The sequence below is a fragment of the Neltuma alba genome, unplaced genomic scaffold (assembly GCF_004799145.2).
Source record: "Neltuma alba isolate B1F8T4 unplaced genomic scaffold, ASM479914v2 tig00011367_pilon, whole genome shotgun sequence".
Lineage (NCBI taxonomy): Eukaryota > Viridiplantae > Streptophyta > Magnoliopsida > Fabales > Fabaceae > Neltuma > Neltuma alba.
Window position 1 is genome coordinate 199880 of NW_021636064.1, and position 17690 is coordinate 217569.

The 17690-nt window shown below is 33.9% G+C and overlaps 3 protein-coding genes across 4 annotated transcripts; all 3 read left to right on the top strand.

Moving 5' to 3' along the window:
• The first annotated feature begins 546 nt into the window (after positions 1–546).
• On the top strand, positions 547–4132 carry LOC114712497 (probable LRR receptor-like serine/threonine-protein kinase At3g47570). Its single transcript, XM_028897042.1, has 2 exons — positions 547–3202; positions 3747–4132. The coding sequence occupies exons 1-2, from the start codon at positions 547–549 to the stop codon at positions 4130–4132; spliced, it is 3042 nt and encodes a 1013-aa protein (XP_028752875.1).
• A 2258-nt stretch (positions 4133–6390) lies between these two features.
• Positions 6391–16701, top strand: LOC114712522 (probable LRR receptor-like serine/threonine-protein kinase At3g47570). Of its 2 annotated transcripts, XM_028897076.1 has the most exons (3): positions 6391–6405; positions 15693–16026; positions 16257–16701. In XM_028897076.1, exons 2-3 carry the CDS (start codon positions 15777–15779, stop codon positions 16454–16456), a joined length of 450 nt encoding a protein of 149 aa, XP_028752909.1. In that variant the 5' UTR covers positions 6391–6405; positions 15693–15776; the 3' UTR covers positions 16457–16701. The 2 variants fall into 2 exon arrangements, with proteins under 2 accessions (XP_028752909.1, XP_028752908.1); XM_028897075.1 differs by lacking the exon at positions 6391–6405 and having other exon boundaries at positions 15546–16026.
• On the top strand, positions 13440–15776 carry LOC114712498 (probable LRR receptor-like serine/threonine-protein kinase At3g47570). Its single transcript, XM_028897043.1, has one exon. It carries the CDS (start codon positions 13440–13442, stop codon positions 15774–15776), a length of 2337 nt encoding a protein of 778 aa, XP_028752876.1.
• Positions 16702–17690: the final 989 nt, after the last annotated feature.

Genomic DNA, 17690 nt, shown 5'->3' on the forward strand with positions numbered 1-17690 from the left:
CAACGATGCCGTGTTGTCATCTTTAAATCTTTGCTCGACATAGCTTGTCAAAATGCATTGATGGCTTGCCTGATAATGGGAGCGTTAGTCAACAACGCCCACATGGAAGTCGTTTGTGGGTACAGTACCCACTTGAGTGGAATTTAAATTTTGCGGACTTTGGAGACTAGAGGTTTAGCCGTGGTCAATGCCTATGATAACTAATATTTTTCTGCTCCTATTTATAAAGTATTTTTAGTATATTTCATACATATAAATTTTTTTTAAAATTGTATTAGCTTTCCATTAAAATATAATTTCTTTCCAACTTAACTTCTATTTAATATATACAACTTTTAAAAAAAATAACTATCTATATTATAATAAATAAATGAGAAAATAGTATATTCATACCCAAAAATTTAATGAAAGTGATTTAAATAGGATCAAGAAAAAGCTTCTCTTTTTGTCTTATATAAAAAGGACCAGAGGAGTGTATAGCTATCACCACATCTCTAGTTGTCGAGTATTAAGCTTCATTTTGCAGATTCCTTCACTACAATCAAAATGATCCCCTACATTATTGCCACCAATTTTCTGCTATGCATAGCTTCTCAAATTCCGTTTCCAACTGAAGCTGCCGCTACTGGCTCAGAGACTGATCGGCTTGCTTTGCTTGCTCTCAAAGATAAGTTAACCAATGGTGTTTCAGAAGCCCTGCCTACGTGGAATGATTCTGTCCACTTCTGCAAATGGCAAGGCGTTACATGCGGTTCTCGTCACATAAGAGTCTCAGCTTTGAACTTGACAAGCCAAAATTTGGGGGGCACTATTGCACCAGCATTAGGTAACTTAACCTTTCTCAAACTGCTCAATCTTTCTCATAACAGATTACATGGTGAAGTTCCCAAACAAATTGGTTATCTTAAACAGTTACAAATTCTCCATTTGGGTGATAATAATCTCCGAGAGCTCCCGATAGAGCTGGCTAACTGTTCTAAGCTCCATCAAATTTTCTTTGGAATCAATAATTTGACTGGTAAAATCCCTTTCTGGTTTGGATCTATGCAACAGCTGACACTGTTGTCAATTCATACCAATGAATTTCTTGGCAATATTCCACCTTCCTTGGGAAATCTTTCATCCTTGGAGGTTTTGTCTCTTACATCCAATAATTTGGAAGGAAGTATACCTCAATCTCTAGGTGGGCTTTCAAATTTGCACAGGCTCGATCTTGGTAGCAATAATTTTTCTGGTATAATCCCTTCTTCACTTCACAATCTTTCTCGCATGGAAATTTTAAATTTTCTTTTCAACTCCCTGTCTGGAACTATTCCACTAAATATTGACCTTGCTTTCCCAAATCTTCGAAAGTTTAATGCGGGATACAACAGGTTGATGGGAACTATTCCAGCTTCATTATCCAACCTCTCTCAATTGCAACAATTTGCAATAAATGAAAATGCTTTTAGTGGCCTAGTCCCTACCTCTTTGGGAAGACTACAGAACCTTCAGAAGTTTGAGATTGCCGGAAATAATTTTGGGGGTGAACAAGGTCATGACCTGGATTTTCTCTCATCATTTACAAATTGTAGTCAATTGCAAGAGATAGAGATTTCATATAATAAATTTAGCAGTGTATTGCCAAATTCAATTGGGAATTTCTCTTCCCACCTTGAATGGCTTCATATGGGAGTCAATCGTATCATTGGAAGCATACCTAATGAGATTGGGCAATTAAACGGATTGATTTTCCTTGGTTTGCAACATAACTTGCTTCAAGGCACATTTCCACATTCAATTGGAAAGCTTGAAAATCTAGGAGAGCTATTTCTAGACCAAAATCAATTATCTGGTAAACTTCCTGATGTCTTTGGAAATCTTACTAAGCTGATTCAACTTTCTTTGTACAATAATAATTTGGAGGGAAGCATTCCATTAAGCCTCAAACATTGTGAAGGTCTGCAAATCTTGTACCTATTTCAAAATAACCTAAGCGGTCATATGCCAAAGCTAACTTTTGGTCACCTAGAAAGCTTAATACAGCTTGACTTGTATACCAATTCCTTGATTGGTCCCATTCCATCTGAGATTGGTAAAATGAAGCAATTAGTGAGATTAGATCTCAGTCAAAACAATTTTTCTGGTGATATTCCAACAGAACTTGGAGAGTGTTTACAGTTGACAGAACTTTATCTATATGAGAACCCCCTCCATGGAAGTATCCCCTCATCCTTTAGTTTCTTAAAATCTCTTATCATCTTAGACCTGTCCAATAACAATTTGTCAGGCACAATCCCGCAAGAACTAAAAGATTTTCCAATGCTGGAGATTGTGAACCTATCTCACAACCATTTTCATGGTGAGGTTCCAAAAGGAGGAGTGTTTGATAATATTACAGCCATCTCACTCATAGGAAATGAGAATCTTTGTGGCGGAATACCTCTACTAAGGCTACCCAAATGCCCAAGTAAGTCGAAGAAACAAGTCAATGTCATAATCCTTGTAATCATTGTGATAGCTGGTGCTCTTACTTGTTTTGCAATGTGCCTAATCATTTTCATGAGGAGAAAACATAAAAAGTTGTCTTCTTCCACACCTTCCCCACAAAATGATCATTTCACGGCTTCTTATAAAGAGCTGCATGATGCAACCAATGGATTTTCTTCATCCAATTTGGTTGGTGTAGGAAGCTTTGGTTCTGTATATAAAGGAACTCTTCAGCACTTTGAAAGTTTTATTGCTGTGAAGGTGCTAAATCTTCAAGCACATGGGGCAACAAAGAGTTTCATCACAGAATGCAAAACTCTTAGTAAGGTCCGACATAGGAATCTATTGAAGATTCTAACTACATGTTCAAGTGTTGATTACAAAGGCAATGATTTTAAGGCCCTTGTATTTGAGTTCATGCCTAATGGGAGCCTGGAGAATTGGTTGTCAGCAAACGAACTTGGTGAAGCTAGAGATTTATATATGAATTTCAGACAGAGATTGAACATAGCTATTGATGTGGCTCATGCTTTGGAGTATCTTCATCATGGTTTTGGAGAAACTATTGTTCATTGTGATATCAAGCCAAGTAATGTTCTTCTTAGTGATGATATGGTGGCACATTTAGGAGACTTTGGATTAGCTAGGCTTCTTCATGAAGTTACAAGCTACTCTGGTGAGGGCCAAACTACATCTTTAGCAATTAAGGGAACAATTGGCTATATTCCTCCAGGTATATATGACCCTTCTTATGTTGTTGTTTTTACGTTCTCAACTATGAACTTTACTTATTATCTAGTAATTATTAATGGAAAAAGGTGCTTAAATATTCTGAAAGTATTCACAAAATAGTACCCAGCATCTGGAATTTTTTGTTAACTCTTATATGCTCTAAAAATTTATTTTTGTGGCAAAAATACCCAAACCGTTATCCGCTGTTAACTTTAACCATTAAATTATATGTTTTGACCGGTGTCTTTAACTGTTAAATTTAACAATAGATAATGATCCAGGACATAAATGTTATGAAATAAAATTTTCAGAGAATATAAGAGTAAAAAAAAAAAAATTTCAAGTTCTGAGTGCTCCTTAGTGGATACTTTGAGAGTATATAAGCACCTTACCCTATTATTAATTAAAAGAAACTAAATCCTAAGTGTGCTAAACTTTAAGACCAACTAAAAATTGTTTATATCAGTAAAATGTTTTTTTCTGGGAAAGATCTTTTTTTACCTAAAAATAACTTCAAGTATTATGGACTTTTACATTCTCTAAAGAGTACGGTGAAAGTGACCAAGTTACAACAAAAGGGGATATCTATAGCTATGGGGTACTTATGCTAGAGATGCTCACTGGAAAGAAGCCGACAGATAGCATGTTTCGTGATGATCTAAGTCTACCCAAATTCTGCAAGCTAGCATTACCAGATGGAGTCCTTGAGATTGTGGATTCAAATTTGCTTGTTCTATCTGATAGAGACCGTAGGAAAGTTATGCAGAATTCAAATGTGGAACATCAAATTCAAGAGTCTCTAGCTAGCTTTGGTGGGATTGGAGTGGCATGCTGTGCAGAATTTCCTGGTGAAAGAATGGGTATCAAAGATGCTTTAGTGGAGTTGCTTGCAATTAAGCAAAAGCTATCCACGTTCAACATTGTCATATGAATTAGTGGATAGCTTTTATGACACTTCTCCACTATATATGGAATTGGTATATTTGATAGTAGTGAGTAGTATCTGGTTTTGGATTGTAACTATTTATACATTTATTTTTCATGTTTCGTGTTGTATGTTGCTTTTGGAGATGAGAAAGTTTGAACAACTTCATACATATGGACATTTTGATTTGCTTGGTTGAAATGTTTTCTTTTTTCTTATCGTGATTTCGTTCATGAACGAACTAATAGTTTCTTTCAGGAAATAAGAGTTGAAAAAAAAGAAAAACACTTTAATAGAAGAGTTCACATAAGCACCTAAATTTAGTCCTAAATATAAGTCTAATCCACTTTATCTTTTATATATATATATTTTTTAAAGTAATCCTTATAGTAACTACACATATTAAAGGTTTCTATATAATATACATAACTAGTAAAGGTATTCTAATAAAGATAACAAATATTTACTACAAATAATTAACTTAACAAACTTTTTTAATTTATTCAAAGTAGTCAACTAGCTTGTATATTAAAAGCCGAAGGTAGTATAATGGATTTCATAATCAAATTCTCAAACAGATTGGCCATCTTAAATGATTATTGTTGTTACTCGATTTACGCAAAAATATAATTATCTTGAGGTGAAGTCCCTACAAAGTTGGTCAACTATATTCTAAACTCCAAAAGATTGGGTTCTTAGGTTCACTTGCAATACTTTGATAGGTGAAATTCCCTTCTGGTCTACATCCATGCAACAACTTAAGAGCGTTGGGAATTTGTGTTAATAATTTGGAAGGAAGTATGCCTCAATCTCTAAGTGGGTTGTCAAATTTGCACTTGCTCTATTTCGATAACAACAATCTTTCTGGTGTATAATTTATTCTCCACTTTATAATTTTTCTGGCGTGGAAAATTTGAGTTTTGGTTTAAACTACTTGTCTAGAACTGTTCTTTTAAATATTGGCCTTTCTTTCCCATATCTTCAAAGGTTCAATGCGGGAAATAATTACACGTTGAACAGTTTTTAAAATGGCATTTTTTTTTTTGTATAAAAAAGTTTAGATGAGTTGGGTCTTGAGGGCTCATCGAGGTCAAGGCATGCCTCTAGACTCAGAAAGCACTTACAGAGATATTTATAAATTGTTCATCAACAAGGTCCTTATATCAGTAGCTAGATTCAAACTCATAACCTTATAAGTTATGGGCTAACTCCTAAATTGGATTGACTCTTATTGGCAGAACGACATTATAGCTTGGAAACGCAAAGCAGCGTTATTCTGGAAACACCAAAATCAATAATTGGGCTTGGATCTATTAGATCCATTTTCATATTTTTCTTCATCAGTTCGGCTCAAATCTTTTTAACAATTCTTCGATATATTCAGACCTCTAGCCCGCCCGTCGACTCTTTTTGGGTTTATGATGGGGAATTTTAGGCAATCTCTTGACACGTATGACATTAAACTTCATATTAAATTTCCAAACTCATAAAATTCATGTAAGTCTTCCAAAAAAATCATTCCCCAAAGTATTTACATAAAATTCTCAGGCTAAGATTTGACCTTTAACTATTTTTCCCTCTAATTTTTGAGAAATTCCGCTTTAAAGACCCGAGAATAATTTAAAGCTTGTACATTCCACCTCTTGGGAAATAATTCTATCCATAAATGATCTAAAATACCCAAAATAATTATTCCTCATTTTTCTATGTTTTTGGGACCTCTGTATGAGTTCAAAAATTACATCTTTCGTCCAAATGTTAATTAAACAAGCAAAATTAGGCTTTTTAATTCAATATATTTTCCTTTAGGTGTTTTGCCTTGAATACCTCTTTTTTTTAACTTTGAAAATCCATTAGCATCCATTTTCATATTTTTCTTGAATTTACAAAATTTTTCTGTTCGGTAAAGTTTTTATAACTATACTTAATGACATGAAATTTTCAGAAATTAAAATTTTGACCCCCAGCAAAACTTGCTATCTATGAAATCTTCTTCAATATCTCCTAAGGGTCTTCAAATAACCTATAAGTCCTAATTTATAGATTAAAATATTCTCTGAATCACCTTTTATTTCTTAGCATTATTTTGTAATTTCATAGTATTCATTTACGCTTCAGCATCTTTAATTTCCAATAATTACAATTTGTCCCCACGTGCTTTTCATTCTCTTTTCTATATAAGAAGTTTCCTTTCTTTATATACAAGTCCCTATTCTCTTTCATTTGACCTTTAGTATTTTAAAAAATTTTAATTTGTGTTTTAATCCTTAAAAGTCATTGTATTTTTCTGGGACACATCTAGGACTTTTGCTCAATTAGATTTGATAACCCACTTCTTCAATTTTTTTTTTTTTTAAATTGAGTTTACTAAAATTTTCTCTTGCCTCCTTTTTCTTTCATTTTCCTCGCACCAAACGAATCGTTATAATCCCATCCTTGAATCTTAGACATTTCTGTGAATTAAGTAAAAAGCTTCGTCAGGATTAGAGTATTAAAATATGTCAAAATTATAAAAATTAAAAGATTAATTTGTTCTAAATTTTATTTATAAAGACATGAGAACAAAGACATCCTAATAATATGACACATCAAGAGTTTACCCCGTCTTCAGTCTAACTTGCATTATTCCACAATGAAGCTGCATATATAAAACAGAAGACGACCCACCCTTGAATGTTATGTCTGTGTATTAATAATTTTCGTCCTTATAATTTTATTACATTGTCAATGTTTATATGTGGGCCTTAAAAATTTATATTTAAATTCCCATTATATTTTATAGTTTTGCATATTTGATTATTCACACATATAGTTATTTATAAATATATATTTATACAAGAACAAAGTTATCCTATTCCTTTCTCGGTCCTTAATTAAAGCAATGATTTAATTTGAAATTCCCAGCTAAATGGACTAGATTGATTGGAAAATTAATATGACACTTCTTATAGTTTTATCTAATTTTGAATTAGGTCCTTATAGTTTTTTTTCCTTCTATTAAATCTTTATTGTTTTGTTAAAACCATAAATCCTTTTGTTAATATAGCCGTTAGTTTAAGTTTACACTTTCTTCCTCTCTCTTTGTTGCACTGTCTCCGCCCTCAGTTTCTCTCTTTCCCCTCTCCTCGTTCATACTTCAAATCCCCTCTTCCCACCATCATCTTCTTTATCTCCTCTCTCAGTTTCTCTCTCTCTCTCCTCTCTCTCACCGTAATTTCATATTCTTTATCTCCTCTTGCAGAACCTTTACCCTGAATTTCAAACATTTCCTTCTTATAGCTGTAATACATACTCACTTCTAAGCAAACTCTTAAAGACCCTATTTTTCCGCATCAATTCATATTTATGCCACATTTTCGACCAGAGCTGGGATAAAAGTAAAACTAAAATATAATGTCTTGTACAATACTGTTGAGTTTATAAAATGAAATTGGAGCCAGTTGAGAAAGTTTGAATGGAAATTAGGCAGCTAATTTCGTATAGAAATTTTTTGTCTAAGATATTATATATGGATATTTTGTATGACCTTTAATGATCCACAGTGCTTCTTGGAATTAACTTGTCATTGCCAACAAAATATATAAACATATAAGCCAGCCACAACATACTGTGTTACTGTATAGGGCACTGTTATTTTTTCCTCCCTTTTCCATAAAAATCTCGTTCACCATATGCATAGCAAAAATGGAGGAGAAGGAGAGTACTATTACAGTTGTGAGAAGAAAATGTTTGAAATTTAAGAGTGAAGCTTCTGCAAGAGGAGATAAAAAAGATAATAGTAGAGAGAGAGAGGATATGAAGTAACAGTGGCATAGGAGAGAGAGAAGCTGATAGAGGAGATAGAGAGAGGGGGGATATGAATGGGGAAAGGGCGGGGATAAAAGCTGAGACCAGAGACTGACAGAGAAGAAGAAGGTGTCAACTTAAACTAATAGCCGAATTAACAGAAGGGCTTACACTATTAACGGATCAAACAATGAGGATTCAATAAAAAGGAAAAGAAGACTATAAGGACTTGATTCAAAATCTTATGAAACTATGAGTACTGCCATATTAATTTTTCTAAGAATGATTCAACAATGCATTTCGATGGTCTAATATCATATCTTATTTAATGGTCAGCTCTCTCAGCCTATTTATACAAAAAGTGGCATTTGACAGGGAGATCCATTATCTCCATACTCGTATATCTTAGCTGGAAATATTTTGTCTTGTCTAATACTCTCTCTCGAATCCTACAAAAAATGGCAAGGAACCAAATTCTGTAATGCAGCAGCTCCGATCACCCATTTATTTTGTGCAGATGACTCAATATTCTTCTCTGAGGGTAAAGTTCAAAACTGCAATACTGTTCAGATGGCCCTTGATAAGTACTGCCATTGGTCAGCTCAAAAGATCAATAGAACAAACCTACTCTGATCTGTAGTCCGAACTCTCGCTTGGGCAAAAATTGGAGTTGTCAAATATTCTAAGTGTTCATTTCTCACAGAGGATTGGCAAATACTTAGGTACATGGATAGATCCAAGAAAGAGCAAATCAGTGTTATAAAATCAAGTGTCCATTAAACTGGAAAACAAAATCAAGTCATGGCAAAGAAAATTACTCTCTCAAGCTTCAAGGCTCATGTTCATCAGATCTGTCATCTCTTCTATCAACATTCATGTGATGTCTTGTATGAGCCTTCCTATTTCGGTTTGCAATTCAACGGACAGCAAATGTCTAAACTTCTTTTGGGGAACTGATAGGAACAAGAATAGAATTCATTTACTGAAACAGGATAATTTATTTCTTCCCAAGTGCAAGGGAAGGCTTGGAATTAGGCTAATAACAAACCTCTCTTAACCAAACATTAGTGGAGAATACTTTCTGCTCCAACAGTATCACTACTTGCTTCTACTCTACAGGTGAAATACATTGACTTGTCTTCTCTTGGTATTATTAAAATACCTTACAATTCATCCTGGATATGAAGGGGCATTGCCAAGAATTTGAATTTGTTGCAAGGAAAGCTAAACTGGATTATAGGCTATGGTGATCCTATTGCTCTCAATCACTACCTTTGGTGGCGAATGCGAGTTAGGTTTAGCATTCCTTCTCTTTATCAGAGAGTGTCAAACCTTTTAATGCATGCCAATTGTCCTTGGAAACCAGTTTGTTGGAACAATATGGTAATTTCTGAATTGTACTCGCAACCAGTTGCCGACCAAATTTGCAATATTCCTATCTCTTTGGTAAATTCCCCTGAGAGGTTGATCTGGAAAGGAAATGGTTTGGGTTCCTACACGGTCAAAGATGGATACCATCTCCTTACTCAAGAGATGCCCTTGAACCACCTCTCGGAAGATAACTTTTGGAAATTTCTATGGGCTCTGTCACTTCCTTAATTACAAGCAATTACTTTTTATTTGGAAGCTCTTAAATAAAGCTGTTCCTCTGATTGAGATCTTAAAGAAGCATCATATCCAAGCTTCAGGATTGTGTCAATTTGGCTGCATCAAGGAGGAGACTTTGGAGCATATATTCTCCTGCCCTTTAACCATAGCGATATGGTATGGTGCCTTCTCTATTCAGATTGAACATCTCAATTTTGATGATTTTAGGAATCGATTGAAAATGAGTGCAGCTTTCCTTTGATAAAAATATTTATACTCCTGAATATCATTTGGCAAAAGAGAGATCTTATTCTCCATGAAGGTGGCAAAGTAGATCCACTTAAGGTCATTCAGGAAATTAAAGCTTCTTTAAGTTTTAACAATATGGCCTTATGTAGTGTGGACGATTCACGACAGATGACTCCTCAACTGAGACCTCAGCATGACTCAGATTGGTCTCATGATTAGAGGATCTTCCTTTGTAAATCGAAAAAGAATTCAATGGGCACTCACCACTGTGGTATTTTGTTGTACTAGAATAGTGTCTCTTTCACCATACAATGGAGAGGAAAGCTTCTGGTGAAGACCATTTCTTTTACCACAAGTGCCTACGTGGAATCATTCTATGGTTATTGGAGTGGTAAGAAAAGCAGATTCTCCAATTAACAAGGCTCAATATTCGGTGTGTTGGTAAACTACTTGTGATTCAACACATTCGGAAGCTCCTTTCCTTGTTTCATGATGTCGCTTTGGATTGTCTTTCTTTGAATTCGTTTACAGCTTTAGATTTTGGTTTTGTTTCTGTTTTTGCTGCTTATTGTATCTAAACTAGATATCTTTTAGTAATCATTTTGTCTTTTTTAAAAAAAAAACAAAGGTATCCTAATCATACATGGGACCATGTCTTGTGATCCCACCCTTGAATAATCTTAGACGTTTGTGTTCACTGTCAACGTTGACATGTGAAGCCTTTGTTTGGGAAAAAAATCAATAGAATTACATTACAATATAGGAAGTTTTTAATAAAATCAAACCGTATGACTTGGCAAAAAAAAAAAATCACACAATAGTGACAATATGGCTACAAATGATTTAAAAATATATTAGGCTTTTTGAGAGTATCAACTTTATAGATTTTTTAAAAAGATTTCTAACCATATTTTCTATCAAGCCCTAACTGTTTGGTTTTCTAAAAGCCATTCCAATCTAACTCTAAGTTTCATCTCAGTAGCAGATCAATTCTAATTCAATCCGACTCAGTTACAAAAACTAGTACATAGGAACTTCCTATGACCCCAAATATATATATATATATATATATATATAGGAAGCAATGTTTTAAAAGCCGGACTAGACATTAAACTAAAAAGGCTAACGGTTTATGGTTCACACGGTTGGACCGGTAATAAAATAATTAAATAAAAATTAATATTATATACTTATCTAATAATATATATAAAAATAAAATATTAAGTTATGAAATGATTTAAAAACAAACTTAAATAATTCAATCTCATGATAAATTTACCAATTTATATAATAATATATCTTACAATTCACAAATTATTGATAATATAATATAACGAAAACACGTATGTTTAATTTTGTATTAATAATTTTATTTTAGGTAATAAAATAAATAATATGTAAATACACTTAAAATAAGAAGAATGAAAAACAAAAAATAATGAAAATTTTTTTTAAAAAAAGAGACCATGGTAGGGTTTAAGTTAAAAAATACAGAGTTTTTCAACTTGAAAAAAATTAAGGGAAAATGACAACAAAATACCACTTGAATTTCAAAAAGACAAATAAGACACCTGAATAAGCAAAATGACATATAGGGGACTGGGTACCAATCTGGAATTCATATTTTTGGCCAAAAGACCAAAATGCCCTGTCTGAAAGTGAGAGAAAGGAGAGTGGAAGACCGACGCTGATGAAATGCGGGAAGAAGGAAAGAAGAATGTTGGAAATGCTATTATCTTACTCCTTCGCATCACCATTCTGTAGAGATTGTTGATTTGGTGGGTTTTGGTTGTGGGAAAGAGGATTTGTAGTGAGAGAGGGAGTGAACCTGTGGGAAAGATGAAGCGGAAATCAGAAAACAATGGCAAGCAATTACGTAACGTAACTGCTGTCATATGCCTGCTGGTTTTTGGTAAATCCCATTACGTGAATGGTAAATTTTACTATACATGTAGTTAATTATAAAGGCATGCATGACGTTTTTTTTCACTCCCTTCCATTCTTTTCCCTTCTTGTTTTTTTTTAAGTGTAACTAAACTCTCATGGGCCGGTTGGTTTCTCAAAACTCGCTCCGGTTCCCGCTTGACACCAGTTTCTGGATCAAAAACCAGTTCTTGCAGACTTAACACGATTCAACCGATAAAACGGTTTTTTTACCAGAAAACACGAGCTAGTTGAAACTCCGGCCAGCGGGGGTCCAGGTTTAAAATCATTGATAGGAAGTCATTTTCCCTCCTTGTTTTTTGAATGTTTGTATTTGATATGGTACAAAGCAGTAATGGTGGCCCCCGAGTACGTGTGGATAGGCGAACGGGTGAATCACATTGAAGCAATATCCTGTTTCTTTTTTTGGGGCCAACGAAAATATATATCTGTGAAATTTTTCACTTTTTTGCAGTATTTTAATTATAAAGTGTGGACTGTGGACTGTGTGGATGCAGTTCTAGTATCATGGATAATTTTGCCCATGCTATTTATGTGATATATCTGATTATTTATGGGATCTTGATTGGAGTAATAAATCTTCCATTAGTATGAATTGTGAAATTGTATGAACTACAAAATGATAAGAATTTTCAAGTGTGATTGATAAATATAAAGTTTGATTGTCACATGTGTGATTGTTTATATTTTATATTGTAAGAAACATTAATAGCGTGCGTGGTCCTCTTCTACGTGTGGATAGAAGAATGGGTGAACCACATTAAATCAATATCCTTTTTTTCTTTTTTGCCAACGAATCAATGTCCTTGCCTTTTTTTGGATCATAATGTGGATATCTGCATTTTATTAAAATGTGAATTTATTTTTCTTTTTTTTTTCTGGGCAGTGTTTTAATTATAAAGTGTCAACTGTATGGATGTTAATGGCAAAGGAGAGAGGCAGTCTCTGGAAAAATTGTCTGGTCCACAGCACATGGAAGTGGTTACGGAGTGCATTAGGAATTAAATTATAAATTTTCTTTTATGTGCGGTTGATTTGAAATATAAAATTAAAATGTTATATTTATGATTTTTTAGTTCCTTATTTATTTAAAAGATTTTGAATATTTATTAACTTATTTTTTGCAAGTAATGAAATTAAATTAACTCAAATTTAAATTTGCATAATAAATATTACAAGAGCTAAATATCAATTATCAGTTACTCAAAATATAAAGATTTAATAATAAATGTTTATAAAATGATCGTTGAATTGAAAATTTAACAAAATAATACAAACATAACAAAATATTTTATCAACTGTGCTCAAGTTTTATCTGAAATAGGTTAAATTTTTTATTTCAAATAAAGTGCGACATTAAAATTAACTGATTAAACAACTGAAGCGAGTTTAATAAAATATTACTTAAAATTTTCAGATTTACTATTTAAAATTTTATACTCATAACTTACAAGTTTACATTCTGTGTTCGTTTCTTTATATGGTCAACAATTAATAACATTCTCCCATCAAATTAATATAAAGCTACTTTTCGAGTGGAATTTAATTTTACCAACTTTGGAGACTTGAGGTTTCGCTGTCAATGCCTATGATAACTAGTATAAAGCTATCACCCCACGCCTAGTTGCTGAGTATGTGGCTTCATTTTGCAGATTCCTTTACCACAATCAAAATGATCCCCTGCATTATCACCACCAATTTCCTGTTATGCATAGCTTCTCAGGTTCTTTTGCAAACTATAGCTGCCATGGCCACTAGCTCGGAGACTGACAGGCTTGCTTTGCTTTCTCTCAAGGATAAGTTCACCAATGGTGCTCCAAAAGCTCTACCTTCATGGAATGATTCTATCCATTTCTGCAAATGGCAAGGCGTTACATGCAGTTATCATCACATGAGAGTCTCAGCTTTGAACTTGACAAATCAAAATTTTAGAGGCATTGTTGCACCAGTATTAGGTAACCTAACATTTCTTAAACTACTCAATCTTTCGTATAATGAATTGCATGATCAAGTTCCCAAACAAATTGCCCATCTAAGACGACTGCAGTTTCTTGATTGGAGTAAAAATCATCTTGAGGAAGAAGTGCCTACAGAGTTGGCCAACTGTTCTAAACTCATGCAGATTTTCTTCTGTTACAATAATTTGATCGGTGAAATTCCCCCATGGTTTGGATCTATGCGACAACTTATAGAGTTGAGACTCAGTGATAATAAATTTCATGGGAATATTCCACCTTTCTTGGGAAATCTTTCATCCTTGGAGTGGTTGGCTCTTTCATATAATAATTTGGAAGGAAGTATACCTCAATCCCTAGGAGGGCTTTCAAATTTGCGGTTGCTCTATCTTGGTGCCAATAATCTTTCTGGTATAATCCCGTCTTCACTTTACAATCTTTCTCGCATGGAATTTTTAGATTTTCCTTTCAACTCCTTGTCTGGAACTATTCAATCAAATATTGGCCTTGCTTTCCCAAATCTTCGAGGGTTTAATGGAGGACACAACATGTTGATGGGAACTATTCGAGCTTCATTATCCAACATCTCTCAATTGCAATTATTTGCAATATATGAAAATGCTTTCAGTGGCCTAGTCCCTACCTCTTTGGGAAGACTACAGAACCTTAAGGATTTTGTGATTTACACAAATAATTTTGGGATTGAAAAAGGTCATGACCTAGATTTCCTCTCATCCTTGACAAATTGTAGTCAATTGCATTCAATGGTGGTGTCAGAAAATAATTTTAGTGGTGTATTGCCTAATTCAATTGGGAATCTCTCTTCCCAGCTTGAAATGCTTTATTTGAATTTCAATCATATCTTTGGAAGCATACCTAATGAGATTGGTCAATTAGACGGATTACTTACCCTTAGTTTCAAAGGTAACTCTCTTCAAGGAACAATTCCACATTCTATTGGAAAGCTTGAAAATCTTGGAAAGCTATACCTACACCAAAATCAATTAGCTGGTAGAATTCCTGATATCTTTGAAAATCTTACTAAGTTGATTGTCCTTTCATTGTATGACAATAATTTTGAGGGAACAATTCCAGTAAGCCTGAAACATTGTAAAGGTTTGCAATTCTTGTACATGGATCAAAATAACTTCAGCTGCACCATACCAAATCTGACTTTTGGTCATCTAGAAAGCTTAATATATCTTTACATGTCTTCCAATTCCTTGATTGGTCCCATTCCTTCTGTGATTGGTAACATGACGCAATTAGTGAGATTATATATGAGTGAAAACAATTTTTATGGTGATATTCCGACCGAACTTGGGGAATGCTTAGAATTAACAGATCTTGATATGAGCGGGAACTTCCTTCAAGGAAGTATCCCCTCATCCTTTAGTTCATTAAAATCCCTCATCAGATTAGACCTTTCCAATAATAACTTGTCAGGCACAATCCCTCGACAACTAAAAGATTTTCCAATATTGGAGACTTTGAACCTATCCCACAACCATTTTTATGGTGAGGTTCCAAAAGGAGGAGTATTCGATAACATCACAGCTATTTTACTCGCGGGAAATGAGAAGCTTTGTGGTGGAATACCTCAATTAAAGCTGCCTAAATGCCCAAGTAAGTCTAAGAAGCATTTCAAAGTTATAATCCTTATCATTGTGATAAGCAGTGGTGCTCTTGCTTGTTTTGCAATTTGCCTAATCATTTGCATGAGAAGCAAACATAAAAAGTTGTCTTCTTCCACATCTTCCCCACCAAATGCTCAGTTGAGGATTTCTTATAAAGAGTTGCATGATGCAACTAATGGATTTTCATCATCCAATTTGGTTGGTGTAGGAAGCTTTGGTTCTATATATAAAGGAACTCTTCAGCACTTTGAGAGTTTTATTGCTGTAAAGGTGCTAAATTTGCAAGCACATGGGACAACAAAAAGTTTCATGACAGAATGCAAAACTATTAGTAAAGTCCATCATAGGAATCTTTTGAAGATTCTAACTACATGTTCAAGTGTTGATTACAAAGGCAATGATTTTAAGGCCCTTGTATTTGAGTTCATCCCTAATGGGAGCTTGGAGAATTGGTTATCAGTGAATGAACTTGGTGAACGTAGAGATTTATAGATGAATTTTAGACAAAGATTGGATGTAGCTATTGATGTTGCTCATGCCTTGGATTATCTTCATCATGGTTTTGAGGAACCTATTGTTCATTGCGATATCAAGCCAAGTAATGTTCTTCTTAGTGATGATATGGTCGCACACTTAGGAGACTTTGGATTGGCTAGGCTTCTTCATGAAGTTACAAGCTACTCTGGAGAGAACCAAACTACACCTTCAGCAATTAAGGGAACAATAGGCTATATTCCTCCAGGTATGACTCTTCATATGTTGTTGTTTTTATATTCTCCAATATGAACTTTATTTATTTTCTAGTCATCATTAATTAATAGAAACTACAGCTTGAGTGTGCTAAACTTTAAGACTAACTAAAAATTTTGTGTATCATTAAAAAGTTTTTAAAATGGTCTATTTTTACCTAAAAATAACTTCAACTATCACATGGACTTTTATATTCTCTAAAGAATATTAATGCGTGGTTAGAGTACGGTGAAAGTGGCCAAGTTACAACAAAAGGGGACATCTACAGCTATGGGATTCTTATGCTAGAGATGCTCACTGGAAAGAAGCTAGCAGATAAAATGTTTCGTGAGGATCTAAGTCTACCCAAATTCTGCAAGCTAGCATTACCAGATGGAGTCCTTGAGATTGTGGATCCAAATTTTCTTGTTCTATCTGAATGAGACCATAGGAAAGTTATGCGGAATTCAAATATGGAACGCCAAATTCAAGAGTCTCTAGCTAGCTTTGCTAGGATTGGTGTGGCATGCTGTGCAGGATTGCCTGGTGAAAGAATGGATATCAAAGATGTTTTAGCAGAGTTGCTTGCAATTAAGCAAAAACTATCCACTTTGAACATTGTCATATGAATTAGTGGATAGCTCTTATGACACTTCTCCGCTATATGGAGCTGGTATATTTAATAATTGTAAGTGATAGCTTGCTTTGGATTGCAACTATATATATGTGTATGGGTGTGTTTCATGTTTTGTGGTGTATTTTGCTTTTAGAGTTAAGAAAGTTTGAACAACTTCATTCAGATGGACATTCTGCTTAGTTTTGTTGAAGAGCTCTCTTTTTTCTTTTTGTGAATCATTCGTGAATGAAATTAAGTTTTCGTTTTTAGCAGAATCGTTGTGAATTATATATGACGTTTTGTTATCATCTCAACTCTCAAATGCACTCATCCATCACTGATCTTGTCCCAGACTGCTAGCAGGATACCCCTTTGGAAAGAAAAATTTGAACAAAAGTTTCAGTCATATATGTATAGTAGTGAATCTTATAATAGGAACCGGATCAATTCAAAAATTCAAATATCATAGAAAGGATACACTACCAAAAAACATGTGATTAGCGACGGAATTTCTGTCGGTAATTAATATGTTTTTTAAAAAAATTAAAATGCCACGTGTTACCTCTTCCAACTGCCACCTCATCTCCTTTGTCATGTGTTGCCACCTCATCTCCACACGTCACTGCCACCTCACTTCCGCAGCCATGTGTCACCATCTCACATCCCACTTTGTATCGCCATGTGTTGCTACCATATAATCCTCTCCAAAGTGACTTCTCCACGACTTGAACCAAGGATCTCGTTTGTGCGTGTGCACGGCTTCACTAGTTGAGCTGTAATGAATTTGCTGACTTATCATGCAAAATTAAATATGTATAATATTCTGTTACACAAACAATTATATATACACATATATATTATTAGAACTAAAAATAAACTATATGATAATTTTAATCATAACTATTTTTGTGACAAAATAATTTTTAGATATTTGTTTCACTATTTATTTTATAATGTTTTATTTTTTAAAAAAATATTTTTAATATAATATTAATTTCCAATGACACTAATTTTGAATTTTAAATCGTAAATAATTTTTAAAAAAATAGCTACCATAATAA